The sequence below is a fragment of the Coptis chinensis genome, chromosome 6 (genome assembly GCF_015680905.1).
Source record: "Coptis chinensis isolate HL-2020 chromosome 6, ASM1568090v1, whole genome shotgun sequence".
NCBI classification, from domain to species: domain Eukaryota; kingdom Viridiplantae; phylum Streptophyta; class Magnoliopsida; order Ranunculales; family Ranunculaceae; genus Coptis; species Coptis chinensis.
The window spans coordinates 28,846,614-28,867,271 of NC_141461.1; the positions used below are offsets into that span (position 1 = coordinate 28,846,614).

Below are 20,658 nucleotides of genomic sequence, written 5' to 3' on the forward strand. Positions count from 1 at the left end.
TTTGTCTTCGATTACATTTGGAGATGGCGATCTTTGGTCTCGGATGTACATAATCGGAGCAGAAATTTTAAGGCTGAGAAGACTTGTCCCTTTGTTCTGAATCAAAAGTGAAAGCTCGGAGATTCTCGTCGACCACAAACTATTGTTAAAGGTAAAAAGGTATACAACAAAACCGGGGAAAAGAAAGATAAAGCAATAACATCAACGATTGTGAGTTCTAAATTTGGTGTATTCTTGTTTTAGCAATGCGATACCAACAAAGTTCACATAAAATAGAGTTATGAACAAGAACAAAAGCAATGCGGAATAAATCAAGAACAAAAAGAGGTGAAGTAAATACCGTGTTACAGCATAGATCATCATCGCTTCACTCCCAAATTTTGATATATTTTAAAAGTGAAAATTTTAATTGCAATACCCTATACTCTTCCCTTTCCCTCCTCCTTTATCCGGGCTTGGGACCCGGCATTGTAAAGCTAGCGACAACTTTACAAAGGCGGAGTTAAAAGTGTTTGGCCTGCAAGAAGCAATAGAGAACAATCGTATGGATATATGAATAATGATCGGTTCTAAAATCTGCAAAACGGATCAATAACAAAGCAAAGAATAATAAAGAAAACAGATACATATAGCACCAAGTAGAAGAATCTAAACCATTCACCATTCATTGAGTCCAATTCCAACTAACACAACTGCCCAAACAACGCATAATTAAAAGGTCTTCAAAATTTAAGTGTTTTCAAACAACAAAAGACTAGCTCTTAAAATTGAGTGCACATCACAACTTAATTATGGAATTGGTTGGCCAAGCCACAAAACTAGAGAGGCGACATCTTCTATCGTCTTCAAAGCGTTATTCCCCTAACAAGCCAAGCATTCTTTTGAATTGCAACTTCAGCGAAACCTTTGAATAACCGGGCCTAAAAGGCTTAGTATGCCTTTGTAGGCTCTTTGGATCATCGGTATACCACAATCCTACGCCACAACATCTTCGGGAACAAGTCTAAACAACTTGCACTTCACAACTTTGGATTTAGTACCCTGTATGAAAACAAAAAGATATACATACATGACTCTAGAAATTCACATGTTAAATGAAATAGCATTTAGCAAGGATAACATACGAAATCAGATTTTGATTGCTTTGGGCAGATGGACTTTGATGGTCCGCGTTGAGGCGATGAGTAGGTCTTTGCATAGATACAACTTTGGATTTAGCCCCCACCCTTTACGAAAACATGAAAGGGAAAATAAAAAAAAGCAATGAAAATTTCAAATTTAATGAAATAGGATTTAACATGGAAAACTTACTGAATTTTGATTGCTTGGGGCAGATGGACTTTGGTGGTCACGTCGACCCTCAAGAGATCTTTCAGTAGACACATCTTTTCGATTTAGTCCGTCCCCCATGCGAAAACATATAAGGAAACAATAATATAAATGTAAATCTAGGAATTTGAAATTTAAAAAAAAAAAAAAATAGAATCTAACATTGTATACATACAGAATTCAGATTGTGATTGCTTTGGGAAGATGGACTTTGAGGGTTCATTGCCACCCTCACGGAGAAGGTTGAGCAGGCGAATGGTTTGGTTGAAAATAATTTTGATGTTAGTAAATCAAAACAAAAGTATATATGGAATCCCCAAACAAATTGGAATACCTCTTCACTATTCAATAGTTTGGCAACAAGTTTCTTGATAGAAGACATTTCTTCCAATACATCATCATATTTCTCACGCAATTCACTCATCCTCCCATTGCATTGTTGGATACCATACAAAGTAGATGGAGTAACTCCATATCCCACTCCCGCCGCCGCCCATTAGGATCGGGACCTAAAACTTGTGAGAGGGCATCTCCTCTTCCACATTCTATATCACGGTCTATTTCATTCAACTTATCCTATAACAAGCAACAACAACAACAAGAATAAATAATATAACTAGAGTCGCATGGAAATCGAATAAGCATGCCTTTTATCTTAGAAAATATTTTATGAAACGATTGAGCGACATACTATTTTCTCTTTAGCAAACTCATTTACTGGTTCTCCATTTTTCCTCTTGTGGCTGCAACCCATACAATTACCTCTTGTAACAGGGCTTACCAATCTTACCCTTTTACGCCTCTACAAAACAAGTATATAAAACATTTCACATATATATATTAAGTACTCTTAAGGGGAAAAATCTTCACAAGTCAAAAATAGATCATTCAATTACCAACTCATCTTCCAATCTTGCATAACCTTTATGACTACAAGTATGGGGCATCTTGTGGTGTTGAAGCTGCCTTCTTCCCATTTTCCCTTAGTTTCTACAAAAAATAATATATGAGTCTTGATATGCAAAATGGATTTTATAACCCATATAATGTATGATGAATACCTTGTATCCTTCCGTGAACAATTTGCAACAAATGCTTTCCAATCGTAGTAGTTTTACATCGGTTGGGCAATGTGCAATTCTAGCTTGGTCGATTATCATATGCATCATAAATTCTTGATCTCAATTTTGTTTTGAACCCACGCTTGAGCTTCCCAATAGACTTAAAAGTCTGTTTTCTAGCACGTTCTGGTGCTACAAAATGTTGCTGTAAAAAGATGCATAAACAAATATTACTATATTTCTTTAATAATATATAACTTGCCATGTAAATAAAGAAATTTACCTTTATAACAGTCCACATTTTGTCCTTAATCTCAGGTGTTACTTTATGCCAAGTAGGATAGCCAATTGGCGGATGATCCCTTGCTACTTTGCCCAAGTAACTGCTGTATAAGTTCGAATTAGGACCTATAGGTAGACCTTTTTCATTAAAGTCAAGCACAAGTTTTTGAGCTTTTGGATCAATTGATTCAGTTTTGTCGGCCCCCGGTATTGGTTGGCTGAAGATCATTCGAACAACCGATGCATTACCTTCTCCTTCAGTAGTCATTTTCATAGTGGTTTTCCAACCATTCATCATCTTCCATTTCCGGTCATGATTTCCATTTTGTTGCTCACTTGGTAGCTTTTCCATATCCCTTGGCAACCTTTCCACTTCTTGAACTTTCTTACCATAAACTTTATTTGGACTTTTGGAACCTTGTACATGACAAAATAAATTGGTTTAATATACTTACAACCACACCTTAATGACACAATCACAACGAAGCATAATTATTTTTCTAAGTGGAAATTAACAATATACACAAACCTGAATGTGCCGTCCACTTTTCTTAGATGCTTCTACAAGTGCTCTTTTAAACTTTTGAACCTTAGCTCTTGCCGCTTTTTGGTACTAGAAAATCAAAACAAACAGAAGAAAACAAAATTAAATTACTACAAATACAAAGGCGAATAAAAATTGAGAGAGAATCAAAATATCTTACGGGGTTAGTTCTCTAGTCTTTTCCTTTGCCATTCTTCACATGCATTGAAAAGATTAGAAAAATACGTCTGACAAAAAACAAAACAATCATATACATGGCACTTAGGTAAAATAAAGTACATAATTTGATCATGACCATAACACAACATGCCTTGCACCATTATAAGAAGCACTCACAAAACATAATAAAGTCAATAACTAAATAGACAAAAACAAAACCACATAATAATCAGTCTAAATGGACAAAATGAAAACAAACGGACCCAATTACACTCTATTTCTTTTTTTTTTGTAGCACCCAAGTTCCCTCACAATCTTGACGCTTATAGACTTCACCTTCTACATCACCGCCGATGTCATTAACTAGCTCCACACTTGCAAAGGTGGTGGTGCAGGCACATTGCTAAGGTCCTCCTCCGACTACATTCAAAATCACGGAATCCATGAGAAGGTGCTTTCAAAACCACAAACCAAGCTGCTGTCATGTGATTCTCGTGGAGTAGAAAACTGGTTCAAGCTTGGGATGCAAGGATAAAAGGGTCTTGCTTGTGTGTTAAACTTTGATGCAGATTAACTAATGTGAATCCCTCTTCTACTTTGATCCCACTTCCTACGTTTGCCCAATCACAATTAAATAATGGGTACTGAAAAACACCATAATCTAGCAAAATTATCTGTTTTATCACACCATAATATGTCACATCTTCCTCGATTTGTCTGGTGTCTTTAGCACTTGCCCTACACAAGCTACTAGCTGACAATGACACTCCAGAGTTTTGAGTTCCTTTTTCTCCATCCTTTATGTGGAAGCGGTAGCCATTTATCAAATAACCTTTATAGCTCCAAGCATCGCAACAAGGTCCATCCGAGAGCCAATCCAACATATCAGATACATGTTTGGTTTTTTTCTCATTTTCAATCTAAAGACAAACAAAAATTGAAAGTCAAAATCTTACATCGATTAAAACTTCTATAAATTTAGATAACAAAACCTGCTTCTTCACCTCAAGCTTAAACCACTCATTGAACGTTTCAGCATGCTTTGCTCCTAAAGCACCTTCATTTCTTCCTAAAGCGAGGTTCCCTTGCGGATGAGCATTTTTGTGTCTTCGTTTTAAAAGGTGTTCATTATATATATATATATATATATATATATATATATATATATATATATATATATATATATATATATATATATATATATAAGTTTTCACATTAAACATATTAACTTACTCAATGTCTGGCTGAACTTCCTCGAAATTGAACAAAATGCAACGATGTCTTTGCTTCAACCATGTCTCTTGTTAATGTAATAATTGTCCCCTTCAATAGTGGCTTACCTTCAAGAATCTTTTGGATTTTGTGGACTCATCATTATAGTCTTCATTTCTACTTGGTTGGTCATTATTAATATCAACTTCGCTTCATATGCTTTCGGAAAAAATGTTACACTCTCTTCACCAAGTTACATTCGCCATGCACCCCTCGGGCCTTGCATGATTCCTTACACTTGCTTTCAAATCCTTCATATACCTATACTTCGATGAATAATCAAATGTTTAGAATGCAACACTCTACAAACTAAAAGGTGTATCTTTTAGCTAAAATATATTGTAGTAATAACAGGAAAATAAAAAAAATAATACCTTTCAAAGGGATACATCCAACGAAATTGCACCGGTCCTCCAAGGCACACCTCCCGCACAAGATGAAGCGTCAAGTGTACCATAATGTCAAAGAAAGATGGAGGAAAATATCTTTCTAGTAAGCACATTGTCACTACAACTTCATCCTCCATTTGTTCCATTTTTTCCTTATCAATAGTCCTTTGACATAGTTCATTAAAGAATGAACAGAGTCGGAAAATTGCATTCCTAGGCCCTTTTGGTAAGAGATTCCCATAAGGCCAAAGGCAACGAGTTGTTGCATTAATACATGGTAATCATGAGACTTCAAGTCATATATAGCATAGTCGGACAAAGGAAACATGGTATGATATATTGGAACTATACCCATCGTGAGGCAACTAGCTTTCAACCTTTCACAAAAAATTTGCTTCTCACTCTTTAACAAGGTGCATTGTGATGCGAGGAAGTAAAGTTCTACTCCCATTACGTATAGGGTGTAAGTCAGGTCTTAATCCCATTTCTTCCAAGTCTTTCCTAGATTTAAGGTTATCCTTTGATTTTTTTTCAGATTCAACAAAGTTCGAGCAAACTTTCACAAATGTTTTTCTCTATATGCATAACATCTAGATTATGAGTTAACAAAAGAAATCTCCAATATGGCAAATCAAAAATCTGATTGTTTCTTCCATAATTTTGCACCTCTAGTTTTTTTTTGCTTACCTTGTATGCCCTTTCCACGTTTTCTTTTTTTCTTTCCTATAGGTTTTCCCCAATCATCTCTCAAATTCTTTTCGGATCTTTCCCCCAATCATTTTCTATAGATTTTACTTGAGTAAAAATCTCATCAGACTTCAAAGGAACTGGCTTAGCCCCGTGTTCTTGCTTCCCATTAAACCAACTTTTCTTCAAGCGATATGGATGATCATCTGGAAGGAACCTACGACTTCCCATGTAAGAGAATTTCCTGCTATGCTTTAGCCAATCTGCACATGTATTAACGCCACACCTTGGACATGCTAATCTGCCCTTCGTTGCACATCCGGCTAGGTTTCCAAATCTTTGGAAAATCATTAATGGTCCACATTAAAACAGACCTTAATGTGAAGGTGGATTTTTCGGTATCGTCATACGTTCCACACCATCGTCCACAAAAGTAGCGGTCATCAATCAATGGCTTTAAATAAACATCTATGTCATTACACGGGCGGCTAGGACCGGGGATTATCAATGTCAACATCAAATACTTCTTTTCGCGATGCACATCCAAGGAGGTAAGTTATATATTGCCAAAATGATGGCCAACAACTATACCTCGAGCTAAGAGTGCGATGAGGATTGACACCATCGGCCAGACAATGCCGGTCGAAGATTTCGTGCTTCATCACCGAAGAGGGGCCAACTGCTATCAATATGTTTCCATGCGGGGACTATCAACCCGGATGACGCATGTTTCCATCGGTACTCTCATTGGATGCATGCCACGTCAACTGTTTTGCCATTTCGATGATTGAAACATCCTCTTGAACCTTGGAATAATAGGAAAGTACCTCAAAACCTTTCTTTGGAACCTTCTCGTGTACTTTTTTTGTATGAGGATCAGTTTTCCATCGTGTAGTCTTGCACTTTTCGACAGCTCACATCATTTTAAAATCACCCGGTGTATAACATGCAATCATTTACACATCGCGTCGATTTGCTTATAATCCAGTCAAACTTCCTTAACAAATAGCCCCTTGCTGAATTATTTGACTTTGGAATAACATTACCCTCCGAAACATATCCTTCAACGCCTCTAAAACTCAGTAAAACCTCTATTAGACAAACCATGTTTAGCTTTTATGCTATCAGAGTAATAACTTCCAACTTCGTATACTTGCTACAACCTTCATACAATGGCCTTTCGGACTCCTCAACGCCTTTTGGAATTTGGCCTCTTTTTTTGGATCACCGTAAAACTCTTCTTTCTTATTACTCTCATTTGTCGCTTTTAAGCATCTCATAAGTCTCGGTGAGGTTAAAGTCCGTAGTTTCAACTCCTTCATCTACTACATGCACTTGCCCTTCTTCTCCATGCAAAGCGAAAGGATCATAAGTCATATCAATACCCTCAATGATCAAATGGTCTTTTTACAATATCGGGACTCAAATGGTTAAAGTTTTTGCAACTAATGCACGGACATCTAATGCTTGTTTTATCCATCAAAGGAGCCAAAGCGAATCGCGATGAATTCATCAACAAAGCATCTTCGACCGATCACTAGCTCGGAAAATTTCAGCATAGTCAATGATATATGTACATAGTAATAAGCACTTGTTTCAAATAAAGCAATAGAAGTGTAAACTATTTAACCTATTTAAAGTTCTCCAAGTCTTGTCCATAACGTTGCTTATATTGAACCTACTATATCGAAGAGGAGCACCTAGATGTATAAGAATCGAACAACATTAGCGATGAGTCAATCCTAACAAATCGTCAGGAGAAATTAAGTGATGCAATCGTGGGATGCAGTTCCCACAAATATGTAGATCTCAAATGTCTACACACTCTTGACTCTTGAGTGTACCGGTTAAGAGGTATATTACGGTGAGATGTTGTTGCATAAATCTTAAGATATAGTTACAACTAAAACTGGATCTATTGGATATTTTGTGATGACCTGGTCATGGTGAGCAGTCACTTAATGGTAGGAATTCTATCAAATTATACTACCATTCAACCAAAATCAATGACCGAACTTAAGGCCTGAGAGCCACATTTCAGAAAAAAGAAAGAATCTGAGAAAAAATGTAGTACTACAAAAACTTATGAAGTAGAAAGTGTTAAACATCCATAAGTTTGTTTGGTGCGATATGAACACAAGGCAAGCCCCACCATACTTGAGGTCTTGATATTCTACTAATTTTGAAGTTTCACCTATTATAGTCAAGAATCTTCAACCAACGAGAAATTACCTGGGAATTTTAGCAATTCAAGGCGACTTGGTAATTTAAAATAGAAGGAGCATACAATGGCACATTCTATAACCACTAACAGTTACACCTTTGTTCTTATGTAGCGACCGGCCTCCTCATTACGTAGAAGATCTATCTTATTGGTATTACATTAATGTGAATTGAATCTTGAGAAATGCTATATTTTATAATTCTTTGACGTCGAATTTTCTTAAACTTCTAAATTCCTAGTATTTAATGATCATGTTCTTATTTATAAGTTCCACTTTCCTATAGAACTGCAGTGTCCAAAATTCTATCTCCACTCATCCTATTTCTCAGACTTATCCAGATAGGTAGGCTGATTTTATTTTTTTATTTTGTTTTATTGGGTAAAATATCTGTGGTTTGTGAAAAGGCTAATGAAAGGTTTAGTGGGGCAACTAGCGGAAAATATACTTAAGTCAGAATTTATGGATATATCGATCCAAAGAGGGCCTAAATTCTCGCTTAGGATATGGTATAGTGATCAAGCAAGTGGATGTGTGATTTCTCTACCGGATTTTATTTCTTTCTTGTGTCATTCCCTTAGATATTTCACCCCTATGCTGGGTAGAGTAAGAGCCTATTAATCGTCGCTTAATTGGAGCATAAGCGCTATCGCCACTTCGAATCGAACAACAAAAAATAAAATAAATAGAGGCTCGAAGGGTGCCACAAATCGGAGATTTGTTCCGCTTTAATCGGCCGATTTCAAAAATCGGCATAACAAAAGCGCCGCTTAATAGTTACGCCGATTTTGTATGTTTGTTTTTAAATTTAAGTCCACAAAAAAACCCAAAACAGAAAAACCCACGAATCCGTTTTGAAAATGGAGGGGGATCATGCTTAACTAATCTCTCAGCTAATGATAAACTCTCACAGTTCTCATGTTAGGAAGCGGGATCATACAAAGGCTATGATATCAGTTTATTTTATGAGATAAAATTCCTGTGTCAATGATATTTATCATTGCAGTATAAATTCATTAAGTGGTATGCTGAACGATGAACGAAGGGGAAAAAAATTCAACAAATTAATCTTGTCCAAATATTTGATAATTGGAAAAATTGAACAAAATTATCTTGTTCAACAACCTCATACATTAAACGGTTTACGAGCTATTCACTTTGTTGTATTAAGATTATGCGACATATGTATTATAGATTAACTAAGGCGATTAATTCTGATTAATCGCTATAAGCTCTTGGAGTGACTTGCTCGATTAAGCTTTAAACCGCACAAACAATCAACATTTGAATTATCGAAAAAAAATGTCAACATTTGAAATAGTACATAAATTTTACAGTTTTGTTCCTCCGGGTCCAGCGATACTATGGCCTAAATTTTAGCCAATCATTAGATTTTTTTAGTTTTTGCCTCATCAAAACATAGTTGCATACTGAGAATAACATGCCAAATGAGGTGCAATTCTTGTGGACGCAGATGGTTTCGGGCATTTAGTCTCCCACTTTGGTGCGGTCCTAATCTTGCGGCATTTATAGGCATTGGTCGATCACCCACATTGGTGTGTCCTAATCTTGCAGCGGTGTTTTTAAACTTTGGTGCGCCCTAAACTCCTAATTGAGCATTTTAGGCATTCGTGGATCACCCATTTTTCTGCACTAATAAGAGAGACAATAGGCTTCCCGGTTCGGCAAATTTTGCTACGTAAATGTCGGCATAGTCGGTTTTAATTAACCGCCAGAGCCAAAATTAATGGCATTTGATGTTACGCATTATAATGAGGTGAATTAACCAAAACAAGGCCGATCAATAACACGGGGACGGTGGACCAGAAAAGCGTGGTCCGACAAAATCATCTTTGGCATTTCTATTAGCAAATTTGCCGTTGTTTCGATAGGAATTAGGATACCCATGATTTCAGGTTGCACTCCATTAAAAATAGCTTTTCATCCCAACTGCAATTTATAACGGATTGCATTTTTTGCACCATTATAATCCCTCAAGCCAATTATAATAAGCACAAAGCGGCAAATTGGCATGATGAATATATCAACCTCACTACAGAATTCAACCTAACCACGAGCACTTAATTACCAACGGGAAGATCACTAGTAACTACTTGAAAAGCTCTTTATGATGTCGACATTCAAAACATTTGCCCGGACCTTAATACGGGAGCCATAGGCACGAAGTTAAATGTACTGTCAAAATGTTGCCACATACTGTTTAGCATAAAGTCCCATTATTGGAATTTGAAGTAGCCCATCACTACTAAAAAAAGGGTTTATAAGCTCAGCTAAAAGGTGAGATGTTAGAGTTTTTACCTCGGTTTTCTAGAAAAAAACAACCGAGATAAAATCCACTGAGATAATAGAGTTCTATAAAATCGAGATAATAAGCTACTAAATTATCTCATAAGTCTGAGATCTTATCTAAATATATTATCTCGGTTTTCTAAATAAAACTGATATTATATAAAATAAAACCGAGATAAATTGTTGATTGAAACCAATTAGTATAGAAAAAAACTGAGATGTTTTTTTTATTGAAACCGAGATAATATCAAAAAATAACCGTGATAAATTTTTTTGGAAAGGGAGATTGTTGGACAACCTTTTATCTCACCCTTTGTCATTTTTTGTTGCTATTGCTCATGACAATTAACCAGCAAATAAAGACCTGTCCTAAACCACCACATTCCCTTTCATATTCACAAACATCAATACCAATTAACAAAAGCAACCCAACATAAGTAAATTCTTTAAAGAACTTATTTCATTAATATAAGAAAGAACAATGTCGAATATAAACTTAACTTTCAAAGAGTACTAGTGATCAATCAATTATATATAGAAACTCAAATATTGTATCAACTACTATTATATCAAATTATATCAGATGGTTCCCTCTTTGAATTTCCTCCTTACGGATGGTTTTTGCGAATTTCCTACTCAAAAAAATTTGAGAATCCACGGTCCCAAAGTATTCACGCCACGTCGGTTGTCATTTGTGAAAAATTATAGGCTCCAAGACTCTCTTCATCAACTTAGTAAGTGGTGACAAATATCCAAGATGGCCCCGATCCATAAGAGAAACATCATTTCTAACAAACTCATCACGTGCTAACCTCGGAAAGAATGACCAATGTTTATGCTCAATCGGTTCCATCAACGCATAAACGGACTTATGCTAGAGGACTCTTGATCCAATCTTTCCTTTGAAAATATATCGACGGAAATCTCGAGGGAATCGGTCATTGATGTCAATAAGACTATCTCCACACTTGGCAACTGAGGACTCAACTTGAGGTGCATCTTTAGTGGAGGCCTGTACCAAAATAGAATTATTTGATTGCTCAAGGACATAATTACTATGTGTGTCACTCGAAGCTATCTCACCCCAATGAAGCTCTGGTAGGATAGATGCAGGGTCCTCACATTGCTTAGAAGTAACTTCTAAGCAATAGAACCACACAATAAGATAGATATAAACAAAAGAAGAAGGGCAAAAAAAGAAAGGGTTGAACAAGTATAAAAATGTTGCAGTAGTGACCTTACCAGAAACTTTTGCAAACTGTGTCACTTTACTTATAGAATCTCCATCTTTCTTAAAGCACTTGACCTAAGAGTAAAAAACGTTGTTAATAAATAGACGCTTTTGTGCATTTAAAATAAATATAATAGAGATAGGAATTGCAGAAAAGACTCCCTACATACCTTTACATACCTCCAATGAGGGATCGATCTCGTTAAATATCATCTCGCAAAGAGAAATTCGGCAATGTCGACCTCCTTGACGAAGAAATGTGCTTCTACTTTCATATCAATTGGAACGGTGGCCAGGACATGTTCGTTTAAGAGAAAACATGTATATGTCAAAGAAAAAGGATGTAGAGTTATTTCCATCAACAATAATTAAAAATTATATATCATCAAGGATTCAAGGTCAATAGCTCGTTTTATTAACTCTTCATCCTTTCCTCAATTGTTTGAGCACTATCAATTGACATAAAGCGTGTGAAAAAGCATTTTTCGAATCTATGTATAGAAGAATTACAATCAAACATTGAAAATATTGTAAACGTAAGTAAATTCTAGACAAGATAACAAAAATCCAAAGGTTTAGAAAGAGTGCTTCTTGCATATATAACAATTAGTTTCCTAGAACACTAGGTTCTAAAGAGGTTAACCATTCAAAACAGCCAAACACATACAACTGGTATTAGAAAATGGAAAGCTTCTAAAACACTTTTAATGCACAAAACTACCATTATAACTTTTGTTAAAGGGTCAGTGAAAGAATGCTGCTCCACGAACAGTAGAAGTGCAGAACTTACACAGATAAAAACTGCATAAGAATGGCACACTAAAGAAGGGGGGATAAAAGATAAATCGCATGAATGGAGAGACATCTCACGTACAATACTGCTTTCGTGGAGCAGAGGATTTTCAAAATAATATTGATCATTACACCAAGACAAGATAAAACACCTTACATACAAATAGTTTGCAAAGATATGGCACACTAGAAGTCCAGAACACCAAACTAGATTCCACATGGTTTTGCCAAAAAGTATCAATGAAACCTTCTCACATTCCTGAAACTAATGACACACTCAAAGGAGTCATAATGACATCATAGAATTAAGAACGCAGCAATTACCTGATTTTTTAGGAGTAACTAACTTTGCTTTCTTCTCATGAACAGGGGTCTTCGTAGCAGATTCAACGACAGGCCTCTTCTTTGAAGCTTTAACCTAAAAGAAGGAAAGAAGAAAAAAAAACAGGGGAAAAAGAAAAAAATATGAACTTAGTAACTGAGGTAACCACAAACATCTACAGTGTGCACATTCATCTGAATAATGCAACCATTAACCATAATTTTCAACAAAGAAAGAGTCAGTTATTACCTCGGGAGTGGGTTCATCTTCCTCAGAGGAATCATCATCTTCCTCATCACTATCACCCTCAGCTGCAAGCATGTCCTGTCAACATTAAAAGAAACAACAAATGAGAGAATGCAAACATGAAAATTAATCAAATTGCAAACTGCATCATCTCTCATTATTATTATTTGAGATGCCATTGGTATCAGTCGAATTGGCCTATCTGCTCCCTTAAGATTAAGACAAGACGACTTCGTACTGGAAAGAGACCTCACTTTTCGGTCTAGTGACTTACTGAATTTATTCTTCCCTGCCCTATCACGTAAAGTCGGAACCTAGCCAACGATCTCACCAGTACGTAGGGCCAGCCAGTAGAGGAGGGAGACTTATTCGGTTCAGAAAGACAAGTGCCCCGAGGCTAGACTGGCGAAGCTGGCACGAGGCTTAGTAAGCTAAGCTAGCCCAGTCTTTTCGGAAGATAGGCCAGGTAGATAAGATAGGGGAAGGAGGCGGAGGGGCGGCCCCGTGAGGGCCTCAGGGGAGGTCCCGATTGTTCATGATAGAGTGAGATTCACGTTGCCTGGTGGTTCTGATTAGTTGTACGGATAAGGCTTGAGCGGTCAATCGTAACAAGGCACGCGATCCCATGCTTGGCGGTCCTTGCCGTGTGGGGAAATCTCTGGGCCTGAAGGTAGGGATGGGGCTATCATGTCTTTTGGCGTAATACATTACCTGGCTAGGTCCAGGGACAAGGGAGTTCACCCGGTTACCTTGGAGTAGTATCCAAGCTACGCAAGTGGAGTCTTCTATCTCTGACGATAACCTCAGTGTGGGGACCTGAAGGACACTTTGATAGTAAACTACAAAAGGCGGCTTCAGTCCATATGCCAAGTTGAACGAAGAGTTAGCGCTCATACAATCACCCTTCAGTACATTTGGTAATGGGGTTTAGCAGACCATAAGGCGAATACGCGATCGCTCATTCGCCTTATGGTGGCATCTCTGTTTTCTTCTTTTCCGTTTATTGTTACCCTGTCTTCTTTGTAAGTCCTTTTTAGGAGCATCTCTTTAAGCGTTTCTCAAAGTATGATTGTTGCTCGCCCCCGGACTGTGGTTTCAAGTGGCTCTCCCTTGGATGAAGCTAAACGGCAAGCTAGTAACGAAGTTTTTCTCTCGGGTGGAAGCTGCCCTAAAGCAAGTAACTCATAAGCAACCACTCCCTTCCCCACCTATGAGTAAGCTAAAGGTCTTCTTAGCAGAGGAAGTGAAGGTGGCTAGCCTCTAAGGAAGCTAGAGCTAAGAGCTCTGTTAGTTAGTGTATGGTATCTCGTATCTATGAGTTAGTCGCTATCCGTCGGCCGAATGCAAGAGTCAACTCCCCGGAAGCCAAGTGTCTTAGAAGAGTCCGTAAAGGTATCCTAATACCTAGTGGCTAGGGCAAGTAGTCCCCATTTGTTATCTGCGGCTGAAGCCGCTTCAGTTCGAAGTTTCTCTAGCAAGTTCCAAGTCCCTAGTTTGTAGCTTCAGCTAAAGCCTTAAGTCTGGTCAGTAAGGAGCGAGTCCGGGCATTAAGGAGTTGGTAGCAAGTAAGGAGTTGTTTGTAGCTGCAGCTAAAGGGAAGTCCGTTCAAAGGTGTCAAGATCGATACCTGAGAACTTGTTCCGATCAAATGCGTATCTCACACGTTCAGGCCATAAAATCCCAGTAGACCGCTGCTCTCCTCTTGAGTTCATTCACTCAAGGAGGAACGAATAGGAGACGCGAAAGATATATTCACTACACAAAACCTCTGGTTCGGCTATGTTTTGAGGGACTCGCCAACCCTGCTCTTGTCCAGTAACCATTCTGAGTGGAGCCCAGGATTCAGGGAAAGTGATCAATATGAGTTATCTTGAACGCACTCTCAGTACAAGAAGGCGATCCACGGGCAGTAGTAAGGCGTTGGCTGTCTCACCCTACGGGTGGGACTTACGATACTGCTACTGTCGCCTCATCCGACTCTTTCTGCGGAAACGGTGCAGAGTTGGAGTTGGCAAGCTAGAAGGTACCTGACTGCGACGGTTAAGCTAAACGGGGGAATGGGTTCTTGGCGGGAGAGAAGGAGAAAAGTCAACCAATTCCCCTTCATTCTTTCCCATCTTAGGATCATCAGCTACAGGCACTCTCCTTAACTTAAGGTTCCGCCGAAAGCAGGTGGAGTTAGCTACCGGGTTCAATGCCTCGACTTACAGAGGTGGAGAGGAAGAATCGGTTCCAAAAGACTGCTTAGTGCCAAGGTGCCCCCAACTATCGCTTAACCGGTGAAGAAGCCAATCGAATATGCTTAAAACACCCAAGTCAAGGGCTACGAGTGGGGATTTCTAGGAGATTCAAGCTGTGGCGCAGCTAGCTTTAGTCGGCATAAGAACAAACAACTAAATGGGTATCCTTAGCCTTTTTGTTAGCCGGTGGCCTGGAGTCTTCTACGGGCATCTCTTCTTTATAGCTTTATAGATTATGAATTCTATTCAGAACACGCAAGAAAAGCGTTGATGGAACCATGCAAACAGTGCTCATTAACTCACTAGCGTCCCAATCAAATCATTCCAAAGTACTTCCCCCATGCGCCCAGGAAAGCCCAAAAGAAAGGCCTTCAGAAAGGGACTCGATGCGGCAGCCGTTGCACAACAAGCCAAAGCACAATGCAGAGCACATGCCATTAAAGTTCACAGAAAAAAGAATCATAACAGATCATATGAATATCATGATACAACCATGTCTATTGACATACCAACACTTGTACAACAACACAAAATATATTAATTTTAATTCAAAATATATTAATTTAAAATTTTAATTTAATCCTCCCTAAAAAGAGCCGTAGTAAAAGAGTAGAGAGCTGCGGCGTTCTTCATCTCAACAGAAAAGCAAACTCACACTCGAACAATCATGGGGAAGACACGTGGTATGGGAGCTGGACGCAAGCTGAAGTCCCACCGCAGAAGGCAGAGGTGGGCTGACAAAAGCTACAAAAAGTCTCATCTTTGAAGCGAAGTGGAAAAAGCCATTTGCTGGATCTTCACATGCAAAAGGCATTGTTCTTGAGAAGATAGGCATTGAGGCTAAACAGCCAAATTCTGCCATCCGAAAGTGTGCAAGAGTTCAACTGATTAAAAATGGGAAGAAGATTGCTGCTTTTGTACCCAATGATGGTTGTTTGAACTACATCGAGGAAAATGATGAGGTGCTGATTGCAGGGTTTGGACGAAAGGGACATGCTGTCGGTGATATTCCTGGAGTACGGTTTAAGGTGGTCAAGGTATCTGGTGTGTCTCTCCTTGCCCTCTTCAAGGAGAAGAAGGAAAAGCCTAGGTCTTAGATTATTGCATTGGTGTTTTCTCTGTTAGTTTCTCATGTTATGCTTTATTTGACAATGGTTGCAAGTCTTTGTTCTAGAGTGGGTTTGCAAACTATTTCTGTTTTGCAATATGAAACTCAGAATTTTGTTGCAATATTTGTATGAAACTCAGAATTTTGATGCAGTAGTTATCTCCAAAATATATTAATTGCAACAAGATGGCAAGTTATCAACACGCAGAATTTGACTAATTATATTAAATTTACTACACACACCAACAGATGATTCAGTTTTTGGTGAATACCTCATCATCAGAATCATCTTCCTCAAGATCTTCCTCATCAGAATCATCACTATCATCATCCTCATCATCACTAACCTTAGGCTTATCATCCTTAACTAGTTTAGCAATTTTTGCATTAGGTTTAGCTACTGAAGTTTCTGGCTTCACAACTTTGGCCTTATCAGCAGAAGCCTTTAATTTTTCAACCTTGAGCTCAGGTTTCCCTAAGAAACGACAACGAAACATAAATAGCTAACAAAAGACAGATGAGTATCATTTATACAACAAGAGACAACTATATAGTACCATTCGCAGCAGCAGCAGCGACAAGAGGAGGAACTTCATCATCTTCAGAAGAATCATCACCAGATCCAAATTGATCATCGTCGGACTCTTCAGCTGGCATTTCAACTTGGTAGCCAACAAAGTAAACACTCCCATTCTTCCAGCTGTGTGAAAGCTCAAAGTCTTTGTCAAATACCAAATCATAAGTTATCTGAGTGCACTTCTCAGTAGATAGTGTCCCCAGAACAATCTTTTTACCATCAACAGTTGCATAAAGGAGGATTGATTCATTTCCTCTTTCTTTCTTCACCTCACCAAGTGCTGCCTAAATATTAATTAATTGATTAAAGATGTTAGAACAATCTAAATCAAGATATACCCATTTTGCTAAATCAAAAAAATATCCGATATAAAGTAAAGGTTCTTAACCTGTGAAATATGCAACATCGAGTCCTCCACAGCCGGAACCTTCAAGGGCTCTCCAGCCTTTACTTCAGCAGCTAGAACAATTGAAAAAAAAAAAAAAGTAATCTAAGATATTTGCAGGTATTTATATCAAAATAACAAACAGAAATATGCAACTCATATACAGTAACCTTAAAATAAGGAAAAGAGCAATGTACTCTAGAAATAAATAAAGTAACCTTAAAAATCCTGAAATAAATAAAATATTTCAGTTAAATTTTGCTTTGCATAGAAATAAGTTGAAACATTTTGACAGAACAACAAACATATATCAACAAAGTGTGAGATTAATAACCATTTTCAAACTTTCCAACACACACAAGTCTATATAACATGCTAAAATGTGATAAGGCCAGAATGTCAGTTTTGCAAGCACATAATAAAAGAACTATTTACCATATTTAAAAGCAAACTATGTCACAGCTCTTTTTTAACACCCTAACTGGTGCAGCTACTTGTTATAAAATAGAAGCTTTTCAAGCATGGGATTGACAGAAAACCCTTAGAGAACCCACGAGGTCAAAAGCAAATATCTCTCTCCTTTTATCCACGCGGTGACTTCAATACCATTATGATGTATACCTCATAAGAACAAATGGTAATATGTGTTGAAGACTGAAGTATGACCAAGGTTTTCAGTTTGAGAAGGTACTAGACAAAAAAAGCAGTTGACCTTCAAGAACTAACAATTCTTTGGGATTTTGTTGTTCTGATGCCATTGCAATAATTGATACAGAAAATGAAGTACATACTCAAATAGGCTGTCTTTCCATTCAAAATTTTAGGAAGTGGATTTTCTTATCCTGTCTTTATTTGGGATGCACCGTGTTTCCACATTGACACAACTTTTCACATAAGAGGATCTCCAGGTAACATAAAAACAGATTTGTGGAACACATGGAAACCAAAGTCTGCCCACATAATTACAGCAACATAAAAACCCAATTTTGAGATTTTTGTAAACTGTTTATTTTCATTCAAAGCCTACAATCTATCTAAGCTTAAAATTATTGAGCGGGCGACTATACTTTATTTTCTAGGGACCTAAAACATCGTAATCCATAATGTTATCTCTAGATGGAGCATTAGGTTGACCACATTCCTATATGAAAGACAACTGATGTATATACTTAGAAACAAAAACTTGTTTAACAGCTGGTCGGAGTAAATACCACACGAATGATTCTTTGGGAAGCTAAACCTTCAATATCTACTGGAATTTGACAATCCCTGGGCACCACTAAGGCATTGCCATACTCATTTGGCTGCAAAGAAAGGTTGAAGCTTACTACATGGAAATGTTGGTGGTGAAGCAGAAGTGAATTATTAGAGAGGAGAGTACCTCGATGCCGGCGTCTTCGAAAGGGCAAGCTTGATAAGGGCATTGAGGTCGTAGCTGATGAGTTGATTTCAGCTGTTTTTTATTCTTCATGAGAGACTTCTTTCAAGTTAGTTCGGAATCTAGCCAAACCGCAGTAGCTTTGGCAACATGAGGAGATTTGGGCACCTGAGGTTAATGACTTTGTTTGCATTATGGACAATGCCTACGGCAGAGCACATATACTTGCAATGGAGAAGCTGATTCTGGGAAAGCTTGAATGGAGTCAATCAATTTACAGTTAAATTCCACACAAATTAAATAACTTCAGTCTAATTTTTGAAATTTGTTGATGATGCAAAATTTAATTTTAGCAAATTGGAATTCTACGAAGCATTTCAACAAACATATAACTTGCATCAGATAGGTGTTAGAACATTTTTATTTCTAAGAAAACCGATTTTTGTTCCTTTTAGCTAGCTGATGAAAACCATCGATTTCTGAAAAACTGATGGTTGCTCTGACACATATATTCACCAAAATTAAGAAGAAAACCATCGGTTTCTAAAAAAAACCCCAATACAAGTAAAGGAAAAAATCAGATTTTCGTACCTTATTTCGTGCTAGTCGTGAGAGAGTCCTGTAGAGCGGGACTTCCTTATCTATCGCGTGTGTCCCTACTTTTTTTTTTTTTTTTTTTTTTGTGATTTCTGTTTTCTTTGCCAAATTTATTCCGAGATATTTGATATAATAGCAATTATATCATTTGAGTGCCGAGATATTTGGTATAATATCAATTATATCAGTTCAATACGAGATAAATTAAATTTCCTATTATATCAGTTCCATAATGGTGAGATAAACGACATTTTCTATTATATCAGTTCCATAATGGTGAGATAAACGATATTTCCTATTATATCAGTTCCACACCACCAGTGGTAAAATCCATATATTTTATCTCGGTTAAGTAAAAGGCGAGATAACATATTTATACTCAGAGTTAGTACCTAAGTTATGGGACATATTATCTCATTTATAGGACATATTATCTCGCTTATCAAAGATAACGAGAGATAAAGCTAATTTTAGAACCGAGATAACAACCCCTTTTTTAGTAGTGCATCTAACCACTTAGCTAATTACCCAAAAGGGCACCGAAGTCCGCCGCACCACCGCATCTTCACGTAAATAGATTACGGTCTTTGAAAATAAACCGAACCAACACAAAACCAAAGAAAGCAAACAAACTTATCTTTTTGTAGTGTAAAACAAATATACCCAAGCATGTATGCCCAACCATAGAGCTGAAATTTCACATTGCACCGGACATGCTTTTGATTGTGGTGTTTGAGATGATCGTGGCGTAAAACAAGATGTCTATCGAGGCATTTCGGGAGATATGTGAAGTAGGCATTAGCTCACTCACTTCAATTGCCACTTAGCCCTTTTCCCCCACCGAATGGGGATTTACATCTTTGTTAAATTAAGCTAAGAACATAAATAAGGGCATAAAGGTTCTAACAAAGGAGCACGGAGATCCCAAAACGCGATAGTTTCTCCTCCAAAATGACCTCTGCAGAAGAGAACGTCATAGTCGTGTAATTAACACTTGGGCGGATATCATCAACCGCTAACCCACCATAAACCACGGTATATGCAATTAAGACTTTCACAAGGTCACATTCTCTTATTCCAAAGTCCGCCACATAAATAAGAGTTTAAAGGTTCTAACCAAGGAGGCGGAGATCCCAAAACACATAGTTTCTCCTCCAAAATGACCTCTGTAGTTGAGCGTCATAGTCGCGTGTAATTAACACTTGGGGCAGATATCATCAACGCTTAACCCACCATAAAACCGAGTATATGTAATTAAGACCTTCACAAGGTCACATTCTCTTATTCCAAAGTGTGGCCACATCAATAAGAGCTTAAAGGTTCAAACCAAGGAAATGGAGATCCCAAAAGTGCATGGTTTCTCCTCCAAAAATGACCTCTGTAGTTGATAGTCGAGGTCGTGTAATTAACACTAGAGCGGATATCATCAACCGCACTAAGCCATAAACCGTAGTATATGCAATTATCACAAGGTCACAATCGTTTATTCCAAAGTTTAGGCCAGTAGAAATGGAGTTGCTTTTCCAT

The 20,658-nt window shown here is 37.6% G+C and overlaps 1 protein-coding gene, 1 long non-coding RNA gene and 1 pseudogene across 3 annotated transcripts in view; 2 read left to right on the top strand and 1 right to left on the bottom strand.

Moving 5' to 3' along the window:
* Positions 1–20,658, top strand: part of LOC147492454 (uncharacterized) — a 50,423-nt gene that overhangs the window by 12,299 nt on the left and 17,466 nt on the right. The window lies entirely within an intron of this gene.
* LOC147492455 (histone deacetylase HDT1-like) lies at positions 11,681–18,427 on the bottom strand. The gene is made up of 7 exons (XM_086566584.1): positions 18,368–18,427; positions 17,160–17,230; positions 16,752–17,055; positions 16,467–16,669; positions 12,850–12,924; positions 12,603–12,696; positions 11,681–11,751 (listed from the first exon to the last, which is right to left on the bottom strand). Exons 2-7 carry the CDS (start codon positions 17,175–17,177, stop codon positions 11,696–11,698), a joined length of 750 nt encoding a protein of 249 aa, XP_086422710.1. The 5' UTR covers positions 17,178–17,230; positions 18,368–18,427; the 3' UTR covers positions 11,681–11,695.
* Positions 15,705–16,346, top strand: LOC147492456 (small ribosomal subunit protein uS12 pseudogene; annotated as a pseudogene). Its single transcript, XR_015199107.1, has one exon. The product of XR_015199107.1 is annotated as a small ribosomal subunit protein uS12 pseudogene (transcript).